This window comes from Peromyscus californicus, unplaced genomic scaffold (genome assembly GCF_007827085.1).
Source record: "Peromyscus californicus insignis strain IS unplaced genomic scaffold, ASM782708v3 Scaffold_3__1_contigs__length_106647218, whole genome shotgun sequence".
In the NCBI taxonomy this organism is placed as follows: Eukaryota; Metazoa; Chordata; class Mammalia; order Rodentia; family Cricetidae; genus Peromyscus; species Peromyscus californicus.
Window position 1 is genome coordinate 21,661,339 of NW_026294551.1, and position 9,890 is coordinate 21,671,228.

General features: G+C 58.3%; 1 protein-coding gene across 4 annotated transcripts; it reads left to right on the forward strand.

Moving 5' to 3' along the window:
• Positions 1 to 443: 443 nt before the first annotated feature.
• On the forward strand, positions 444 to 9,769 carry Plekhh3 (pleckstrin homology, MyTH4 and FERM domain containing H3). Of its 4 annotated transcripts, XM_052758313.1 has the most exons (14): positions 934 to 1,048; positions 1,425 to 1,603; positions 3,036 to 3,091; positions 3,445 to 3,524; positions 3,621 to 3,812; positions 3,898 to 4,055; positions 4,164 to 4,284; positions 5,076 to 5,382; positions 5,954 to 6,161; positions 6,477 to 6,613; positions 6,874 to 7,006; positions 7,187 to 7,645; positions 7,949 to 8,140; positions 8,633 to 9,769. In XM_052758313.1, exons 2-14 carry the CDS (start codon positions 1,445 to 1,447, stop codon positions 8,810 to 8,812), a joined length of 2,382 nt encoding a protein of 793 aa, XP_052614273.1. In that variant the 5' UTR covers positions 934 to 1,048; positions 1,425 to 1,444; the 3' UTR covers positions 8,813 to 9,769. The 4 variants fall into 4 exon arrangements, 3 of the variants coding, with proteins under 3 accessions (XP_052614272.1, XP_052614274.1, XP_052614273.1); XR_008222461.1 differs by lacking the exon at positions 1,425 to 1,603 and having other exon boundaries at positions 444 to 1,048; positions 7,187 to 7,620; positions 8,633 to 8,744; XM_052758312.1 differs by lacking the exon at positions 1,425 to 1,603 and having other exon boundaries at positions 446 to 1,048.
• Positions 9,770 to 9,890: the final 121 nt, after the last annotated feature.

The following is a 9,890-nucleotide window of genomic DNA, read 5'->3' on the forward strand; positions in this document are numbered from 1 at the left end:
GATGTGACAAGTAATCTCAGGGCAGTGGCCCAGCTTCCTTCCAGTTTTATGCCCTTCTTTCTCCAAACCCTAAGAGGGTTTTTAATTTGCTGCTTGGTGAACCAAGAGTTAAAACAAGAGCAAGAAGGCGGGCCTACGTGACGCCACAGGCACCCCGAGTCCGACCTCAGAAGCTGGGGCGTGGCTAACATCGCACGGCCCACTCCCTCCCCAATTTCCCCCGCCTCTCCCTGCTGTCACTCAGCCAGAAGCACATGATGCAACCCGCCGCGGTTTCAAGCGTGGGATTGGTGGCACTGGCCGGCGCCAGGCACACAGATTGGGCAGAGGAGGCTGTGACGAAACGCAGACCCTGCCCTGTAAAGAAGGGAGGAGAGAAAGAAGAGGGAAGGCGGAGGGAAGGAGGGGGGAGAGGGAGGCGGGGTCCGGGAGCTCAGCTCGCGCCCCCAGCGCGCCAGTCCCGGGGCTGCAGGGAGCGCAGCGCGCGCCGCCCGGGCCCCGGCCACCGGACGCCCTACCGGACACGACCCTCCCTGGAGCTTGGACAACCGCTTGCCACGGACACTGCCACGGGCACTGCCCCCCACAGGGCTGGACACTACAACGGACACTACTTCCCAGCTCCGGACATTGCTCCTTGCTCCCTTCCCCCGGCCCTGGACGCTTTCCCCTCCCTCTGCCGGGGCCCAGACATTGAGCCCCCAGCAGGCTCTGGCGATCGTCCTCTTGCACCCCAGCGCTGGACACGGCTTCCTCCCGGCCCCCTACTCTCCTCTTCTCGCGCCTCATCTCTGCCCGGTTCGGGTCCGAGCACCTCCAGTTTCTCCGATCCCCCGCTGCTCGGGCGACGCTGCCCGCGCCCCCCATTCCCCGACTGCTCGCCCGGATGCCTCTCCCCGGGGGATTGTGGTGGCTCCTCTGCTGCCGTCGAGGCTTCACTCTTCTGCACCGGGACTACGGGGACGGCGAGCTTAGCGGGGACGGGGACGAGGACGAGGACGACGAGACCTTTGAGCTACGGACCCCAAGTCCAGCGGGCGGCCGCAGGGTAAGTTTGGAGGGATTTAGAACCGTGTTCAATTCTTCTCACTACAACCGGTCGTCACGCCTGATCCTGCTCCGTACTCGGGCCAGACTGGAAATGTGGGGGAGATTGTTGTCTGGAAGCCAGAGCCCCGGGAGCTTCAGGGGCAAGCAGCCCTACACGGGATGTGCCTGTGGGGCCTCGCGCCGCACACAGGGCGCTGTCCACCTGCTGGGGGCCCTGAGGCAGAGGAGGCGTCACGCGTGGCCCGACCTGGCCCTGCCTCTCCCTTCCCTGCCGGGCCCGCGTCCCATCCCGTCTCCTTCCGCCTCCGCCAGAGCCAAAGAATGTGGCGAGGCCGGCTGGGCGGCTCGAACGCCTGGGTTCGCTCTGCTCACAGTTCATGAGCGCCGAGGCCAGATGCGGGAGCTCCCACCGCGGGAACCTGGGCGAGGGGAAAGAGACATCCTAGAATCGGGGTCTGCATCGGGGACCCCACAAAGAAAAAGCTGGGGACGATGGCCCTTTGAGGACTTCTCATTATCCTGCCACTTAGGACAGAAATCTCTGCCTTCTCTGGTGAGGCTCCTGGAAATCCCGAGGGAATGGTGAGGGTCTCTTGGCTGCTGGTTGGTTTTTTTTTTTTCATCGAATCTCCCTGGGAGATACTGAGGCACCATTGGTGGTAAGACCTCCATTCCTCGAGGAGCCCTCCCTCATGCCCTTACCCACCAGAGGCAACCAGACCTGTGTGTGCTGTGGCCTGGGTCAGGCTCCCATCCCCCGGCTCAGGGGTCCCCAGCAAGCCCCGTGGCTCCATTCCTGGGTGGGGCGGGCTGCACCGCAGCCAGCGTTCGGCGCCAGCACCTGGCGAGGCAGAGGGCAGATAAATATAGAGAGGAGGAGGAGGGAAGCCGGGGGAGGCAGGGGACTGCGATTAGGGGAGTTGGTCTAGGGGGAGACCAGTACCTGCCCTCTGGTGGTGTGGTGGATAGCCCCCCCCCCCCGAACCTCCAGAAAAGAAATGGGTGGACTCCCAGGGCTAGGAGTCCTCAAGCTTCCAGCATGGGCAGGTTCTCTGTCAAACAGGCCATGGCCTCCCTTCTGCCCCACCTCCACCCCCTCCTCGGAGCTTGGGGACAGGTGTCCCTGGTCCTCCTTTTCCCTCCCCCCATCCTGGCATAAGCAGTCTGGGCGCAATGGGACCATGGCACAGTTCCTGTCTAGCTAGCTTGGCTCTGAGTTGGTTTTAAGGCCTCCCTCAGACCCCAGGCTACAATTGAAGTTCCTAGGCAGGGGTTGAAAGTGGATTGTGTATGAGAAGGGCAAAATTCCAAATTACCCCTGGCCCGAGGAGTATGGGCTTAGCAGCCTCCTGCCCTCCTGAGCCCTAGCAAAGGGGCAGCTGTCACCTTCCTCAGGGTTGTCTGCAAAAGAACACACAAAGCTCTTGGACAAAGTCCTATGCAAAAGGGTCCCTCTTCCCTTCATTAATCTCTGTACCCACCCCTCACCCCGTCTTGGGTCTTCCTCTTCCATGGAGGTTCAGAGCAAAGCAAGAAGGGAGAACGAGAATGTTGAAGAGGCTTCCACGGGGAGAAGGGATTTCATCACTTTTCCAGTTTCAAAGATGGAGTTAGAAGGCCCAGGGATGGGAGGGGACTTGCGCAAGGTATGGCAGTTGCTTAGTGGTCCAGCCAGTATTGGAACCCAGGTCTCCTGACTCCCAGCTCCCTCACCACCCCCCCCCATCACTCATATGATTGCATTTTCTAAGGGCAACGGAGATAAGCCTAGAGCTTCGGCTCTTAGCTCTCAGGCATTCTGCAGTGGTCCACAGAGACCTGTAGAAGGGACGATCCCAGAGTAGCTCTGGCACTTCCTGCCTACTCACGACCCCCGACTGGGGCACTCCTTCCTCAACCCTCCAATGAGAGCTGGCCTGGCCTCAAGCGAAAAGACTGTTGTTGAGGGGAAAGGACTCTGAGTGTCTTCCTGCCTGTCTCCCCAGGGTTCCCTGGACGTTACGCTGACTCAACCGACAAGGAGCGGGCCGGTCTCAGACAGGTGAGCTTCCTCCAAGTCCCTTAGTTCGGAGACCGCAGCTGGTTCTCAGGACCCCCTTCCTCACCATCTTCCCTCCCCGGGTTGTGCAATAAGGGAGAGGCTCTGTGCCGCCGGACGCTGTGGTTTGGCTGGGGTCCCGGGGGGCGGTCCGGCCGGGGGCGCGGGGAGGAAGGGGGGGTCCTAGTTATTTCTGGTGCAAGGTCAGAACGGCCCCGCGGTTCCCACAGCCTGGAGGATGGGTGCCCAGCTTGGGAGCTTGTACCCCTCGCAGTCTGGGGAGCCCCTAATAAGGAGCCCCGTGGAGGCGGAATGGAGGCTCCTCAGCCTTGCCCAACTTTCCATCTCTGGCCCAGGCTGCAGAGCTGGGAAGAGACCTGGAGCCTCATCCCAGACAAGGGACTGCCGGAGGACGATCCTGACGTCGTTGTAAAAGGTGGGGACCCCTGGACTCAATCTGGAGACCCCCAAACACAGCTCTCCAAGGAATACTGTGTCTTCTGGTTAATCTTTCTTCCCGGTCTCCTCCCAGGTTGGCTGTATAGGGAGCCCCGCGGGGGAGGGGTGCGGCCATGGCTGCTTCCGCGCCGAGCCTGGTTTGTGCTCACCAGAGATTCCCTGGATCAGTTCAGCAGCAGCGGGAAGGGGGCAAGGCGCCTCGGAAGCCTGGTCCTCACGAGCCTGTGTTCGGTGACTGGGCCGGAGCGCAGGCCCAAGGAGACCGGTGAGACATCTCGAGAATCTCCCTACCTTCCTGGCAGGGGCCCCAACAATCCCTGATTGCCCTCTGTGGCCTCTCTTTCCACCAGGTCTGTGGTCAGTCACTGTGTCTGGCCGGAAACACAGCATCCGCCTCTGCTCTCCGCGCCAGGCAGAGGCAGAGCGCTGGGGGGTGGCACTTCGTGAAGTGATTGCTTCCAAGGCCCCACTGGAGACCCCTACCCAACTACTGCTCAGGGACATACAGGTGAGAGAGTTCTCCAGTAAGAAGCAAGAGGGTGGTGGGCCTAATCGCTTTCTGGGCTCATGGAGAGCTCCCTTCCCTCATCAAGGTGACCCTCTTCCCGACCTCTAGGAGAGTTGTGGGGACCCAGAGGCAGTGGCCCTCATCTACCGGCGGAACCCTATTCTAAGGCACACCAGTAGTGCCTTGTATGCCCCACTCCTGCCCCTGCCCTATGGAGTCAGCGCTCCAGGTGAGTGAGTGAACCCTGGTCAAGTCTCCTTGAGGGATGGGGTGGACTTGCTGTAAGAACCTGAGTAGGCTAGCTGCCAGGGACGCGTTTTCAGGGTTCTATCCATCTCCTGGCTTCTCTTGGTCATATGAGTGTATATGGGTGAACCTGGAAGCAGTCTAGGTTGGAGGGTAGCAAAACCAGAACAGAATAAAAACTCTGTCTCCTTTGCCCACCTCTAAGGATCTCATTCTGGCTTAATTCCTTCAGAAGCATTTGCACTTTCCTATTTTCTTCATTATATTCTTAAGACTAGGACATATCACCTTTCCAGGTAGGGGAAAACCATTTCAGGGAGACATTGTGCTAGCCTCATCCAGGTATACTTCTCCCCACAAGGGGAGTACTGACTGGCCCAAGTCCTATATCTAGAGGCTTAAAGGATGCCAGGAAACGAACCCTCGTTTGCGTACCCAGAGAAGCTTTTGGGGGGAGGGAGGTGCTCACCGTGATAGGTACCCAGTTAAAGAATAGGGGGAGGGGTTAAATTTATGGCTCTTAGTCTTTCTCTTTTCCTTACTAGGAGAGGCTAAGCAGTCTAGAGGGGAGGAATTCACGGGAGGCAAAGGTTGAGAGTTTGGCTCTGTGGACCATTGCTTTCCCTCATTCTTCCCGTCACTCGTACCCTCCTCTCCATGCCACCCCGTGCCCTCATACTCCCTCTCACCCTCCTGTGGATCGTGCCTCCTCCCAGGGCGCAGCTTTGTGTCCCCTCTCCAAACCATCCCTCCGCCCCCACCGTCCTCCCGCAGGTCCAGGCTACGCACCCTTGCGAGAGGAGGCGGTGCGGCTGTTCCTGGCATTGCAGGCCCTGGAGGGGGCGCGGCGCCCCGGGCCCCTGATGCAGGGCGTGCTCCAGACCTGCCGGGACCTGCCTGCACTCCAGGACGAACTTTTCCTGCAGCTGGCTAAGCAGACTTCAGGTCCTGCCGGTCCCCCTGGGCTCCCTGCGACTCAAGATCCTGCAACCCTGCGGTACTGGCAGCTCCTCACTTGTATGAGCTGTACCTTCCGGCCTGGGGGAGCTGTTCGAGGGCACCTCCTGGGGCATTTGGAGAGGTGAGAAGGGATGCCTCGGCCAAAGAGCTACAGGGCTGGGCGAGAATGACAGACAGCAAGAGCCTAGATGCAGAGAAGGGAACAGACATGCGCAAGAGCGGGCTTGGTGCAAATAACATTCAGTACCTTTGTGGGGATTACAAGATCATATCCACTTGCGACCAGGTGAATTACAACATGGCACTCCCTCTGAATAGAAGAAATAGAAAAAGGCAGGCTTTAAGGACTCACAGTAATGTGGTTGGATTTCAGATTTTAATCACGGGAAGATCAGGGAGCTGGAGGAAGTGGGCGGGGCAATTGTAGGAGAGCAGGCAGGAGACTTCGAAAATAATTCAGTCCCATGTAAAACACCCGGGAGACATGTAGGTTGCGCTCAAGAAATGTGAGTTATAGGAGAGGTCACTGACCAGATGTAAAGATTTTTTTTTCTCCCATGCTTGGGAAAGCCCAAGACCCTCAAGCATGCTAAGCAGCCACTCAGCTACGCATTTTCACCCTTGACCATGTAAAATAAATTACAAGAAAAGAAGCCCTTGGAACACTGGTCCTTGGATTCCTTTTAATCCAGGACGGAGCAGGCACTCCCGGACTCAGAACTGGCGGAATATGCGCGCTTCATCCGGAAAGCTCTGGGCCGGACTCGGGGCCGAGAGCTGGTGCCTTCGTTAGCGGAGATTTCCGCGCTGAGTAGACGGCAGGAGCTGGTGTGCACCGTGCACTGTCCTGGAGCTGGAGCGTGTCCGGTGGCCATCGACTCCCACACTACAGCGGGAGAGGTGAGGCCAGAGAAGGACTCCCTCATGCTTCCGCAACCCGTCCTTCCAGCTCCTGTCTGTCCGTCCGTCCGTCCATCCACCCACCCACCCACGGTACTGGTGCTTGAACCCAGGGTCTCCAGCACGCTCAGCACCCTTGCCAGCTTCTCATGCCTGACTCTGGCATTAAGTTTCTCCGTCTCAGATTTGTTGCTTTGGAAAGCCAGCGAATGGTGGCGATAAAACTAAGAGACCCTCTCCAGTAGGATCACCTCTGCAGATTTTAAAAAAGATCCCCCGAGTGATCTGATTTTCCTCTTCCTCCCTTCTTCCTAGGTGGCTCGAGAGTTGGTGGGGAGGCTAGGTTTGGCTCGGAGCCGGAACGCGTTTGCCTTGTATGAGCAGCGAGGGGCCCAGGAGCGTGCCCTGGCTGGGGGGACCCTCGTGGCCGACGTACTCACCAGGTTTGAGAAGTAAATGTCCAGCCCCAGCCCTGCGCTGTATTAGCCAATCTACTTAGCTTTTGTCTACCAAGCACCTTTGTCGAGGCGTGCTAGTAGTTCGTTGATCTGCAGACAGGTTCCTACCCGCCGGTGGTGTGTAGTCTGACTTAAAAGGCTCACCAGGGCTCCACCCCAAACGTTTCTTGGGCCCGCCCCATTCCCTATTAGCCTGAGCCTTGGGGGTGGGGGCGCTGCTTCCCAGTCTTAATACATCTTTTTCCCTTCTGCAGTTTGACCTCAGAGGAAGCTGGACTGGAGGACTCGCCCGATTCCGACTGGAGACTGTGCCTTCGTCTTCACGGACCTCTGCACCCAGAAGGGCTATCTCCAGATGGTCACGAATTACCTTTCCTCTTTGAGCAGGTGAGATCTCTAGTTTTTACGTCTCCAAACCGACCAAAGCCTGAAGTCCTACTCCAGACCATCTTCAATTTGTTGTGACAACTCCGCGGGAGACTTTTTCTGAACCCAGACCTTCTCAGGTTCCATGCACGAAGGTGTCTTCACGGCCCCTATACTGATACCTGCATGCCTCCCTTGCAGGCTCATGCTCTGCTGCTGCGCGGCCGGCCGACCCCGCCGGATGACACGCTGAGCGCCCTGGCGGCGCTGCGCCTGCAGAGTTTGCACCGGGACTTTTCCCCGCGGGGGCCCCTGCCACGCCTGGACCGCCTGCTGCCGCCCCCCACCCCGCCGCGCGAACACCCGCTGCGCCCTACCCCGAGGCTACAGCCCTCCGCCGCCCTGCTGGCCGGGGCGCTCTGGAGTCCAGGCCTGGCCAAGAGGCGGGCGGAGCGTGCCGGGCATGGTTGTACCGGCTGCTCGACGGGAAGCACAGCCCAGGTGGGAGGAGGCGGCACCAGCACGACGGCCGCGGTGCTGGGCGGCTGGAAGAGGCTACGGGGCATGGGCCAAGCTGAGGCCATGGCTGCCTACCTGGCTCTGGCGGCGCAGTGTCCGGGGTTCGGCGCTGCTCGGTATGACGTTCTGGAGCTGAGCACGGTGAGGGGGAGAAGGGAGAAGGGGACTCTGGTGGTCCAAGCCCCAACACCTTTACCCCAGAGCCACAGGCCGTCCTTCCCCAGCCCAGGGTCATTTTATTCCCGACATATAGAACCAGCTGCCCATCTCAAACCCCTGGACTCTCCAGCATTTGGGTTTGCACCTCCAGGTGCTTGTGGCCACTCCACACCTGTGCTGTGAATCAAGGGTCAAGGAAGCTCCCAGATCACACAGCCATTTCCCCTTACCAGAAATAAAGCAGAAGCCCCGCCTTCGACCCTGACCCCGCCCATCTCTCTGCAGGAGCCTGGTGGAGGTGCTCCACAGAAGCTATGCCTGGGTCTGGGAGCAAAGGCCATGTCCCTCTGCAGGCCTGGTGAGACAGAACCCATCCACAGTGTCAGCTATGGTCATGTGGCCGCCTGCCAGCTAATAGGCCCCCACACCTTATCACTGAGGGTGGGTGACAGCCAGCTCCTCCTGCAGAGTCCTCAGGTGAGAGAACAGGGGCATAGGTACAGCTGTAGACTCCAGGGCTCCAGCGTTGGTCAAAAGCAAGCTTAAGGAACTTACATTTGATTTGGGGGAGTCCAGTGATAAGCAAGGAATCAAAGACTAAGAGATAAGTACTACAAAGAGTAACTGGACAGGAATTGACTGGAGAGGCCTGAAGCCCTGGGTAAGTGGGGAGGGATTCTCGGGAAGGTAGATAGATAGCTTTAGGAAGATGTGGGGGGAGAGATGGAGGTGGTGGGGAGCCACAGGGGCCAGGGCTGAGAGAAGAGTACTTAGTGTGCCGGGGATCAGAAAGGAGACCGACGGACACCCTGTGTCAGGGGAGAGAGGTGAAAGGGAGAGAAGGTTGCCAGGATTGGTGCATGCAAGGACCTACCTGGTAGGGGAAGCTGGAGCCCTAGAGCTTAGGAAGAGGAAAGAAAACGAGAGCCTGGCGGCCCCTCTTGCACACTGACCGCTGCCCTCTCTTAGGTGGAAGAGATCTTCCAGCTGGTGAATGCCTACTTGGCCAACCCCTCCCCTGAGAGGCCCTGCAGCAGCTCTGCAACGCTGCCATGCCGAGACCTGCCAGACACTTCCCCTCCCAGCCAGCACGAAGGTCTGGAAGAGCCCCAGGGACAGTCTGGCTGCCTGGGGCAGCTGCAGCACTAAGTCTGCCAAGAGGTCACGACTTTTCTTTTGCCTACAGCCTGAGCTGGGAGTGCTCTTGAGATTTGAGGAAACCATGGACCCTTTTTTGGCCCTGCAGGGACAGGGCGCACCCACACTCCAGGGCTGCAATGGGTGTGGACAGTTTTCTAGTTTGTTTCTTAATTTATTTGTAGAAGAAGAAAAAAAAAATCCTTATTTACACAAACTCTTCCTGTGTGAGTGTTGTGTCGTCAGTGGGACAAGCTGGAGTTCCATGGCTGGTCGCCCCCCCCCCCCACTGTGGACGCCCACACACTGGGCTTTTACCAGGCACTGAGGAGAGTCTGAATACCATGGAGCTCCACCCTCCTTGACCTTCTGGATTTAACCTTCTCCTGGCCAGAATGCTGTCATAGGAACAGGCAAGAAGGCAATACTGGAACCTGGCCATCACTCACCCTCTGCTCTCCATCGAGTGGTGGATGGGTAGTAGCCTCCTGCCATCCCTGGGCTGGAGGGCAGTGAGTCATCAAGACTGGCACTACCCAGGTCCTACCTTGGTGATCAGTGCCTGGGCTCTATTTGGGTATGTGTTTGGTTACCCCATGCTTTTAGAATGAAATGGAGAGATGCCTAGAGCAGCATGCAGATGTAAAAACACCTTTGGCCCAATGGGCACAGTCCTACCCTTGAATTCTTACCCTGTCAGGTTGGGTTAAGTAGTGTTGAGTTCCTGGAGACTCCAGTGGTCATAAGTCCTAGCTCTTCTGACTTGCTCAGAACACAGTTCAGCCCCTTTGCCCCTAGACCCTACATCCCCCCCCCCCTTGAGTCTAAGAGGCTAAGGCAACATCATGTAACTAGGAACAGCAGCTTAGGCATGGAGGACACAACAGGTCATGATCTTTGAGTAATCCGGAGGGGAACTGAGCCTAGTAAAACAGGCTGGTGTGAGGCAAGGAGGGCCAGTGGAAACACACACTGAGGCCTGGGCTAAGCAGTGAGAAATCACAGCAGGTGAAGGCCAGCCTCCTGTCACGGGCCTGGATATGCAAGGTGCATTCACCCAGTCCCCATACTCACAGATCAAACTCTGCTA

What these genes read in the sequence shown, in the direction of transcription:
- Plekhh3 (XM_052758312.1), top strand. Translation starts at nt 887, where the DNA reads ATGCCTCTCCCCGGGGGATTGTGGTGGCTCCTCTGCTGCCGTCGAGGC. An exon ending in TCCTGACGTCGTTGTAAAAG is followed by an intron (nt 3,525 to 3,620) that starts GTGGGGACCCCT and finishes GTCTCCTCCCAG; the next exon opens with GTTGGCTGTATAGGGAGCCC. An exon ending in TACCTTTCCTCTTTGAGCAG is followed by an intron (nt 7,007 to 7,186) that starts GTGAGATCTCTA and finishes CCTCCCTTGCAG; the next exon opens with GCTCATGCTCTGCTGCTGCG.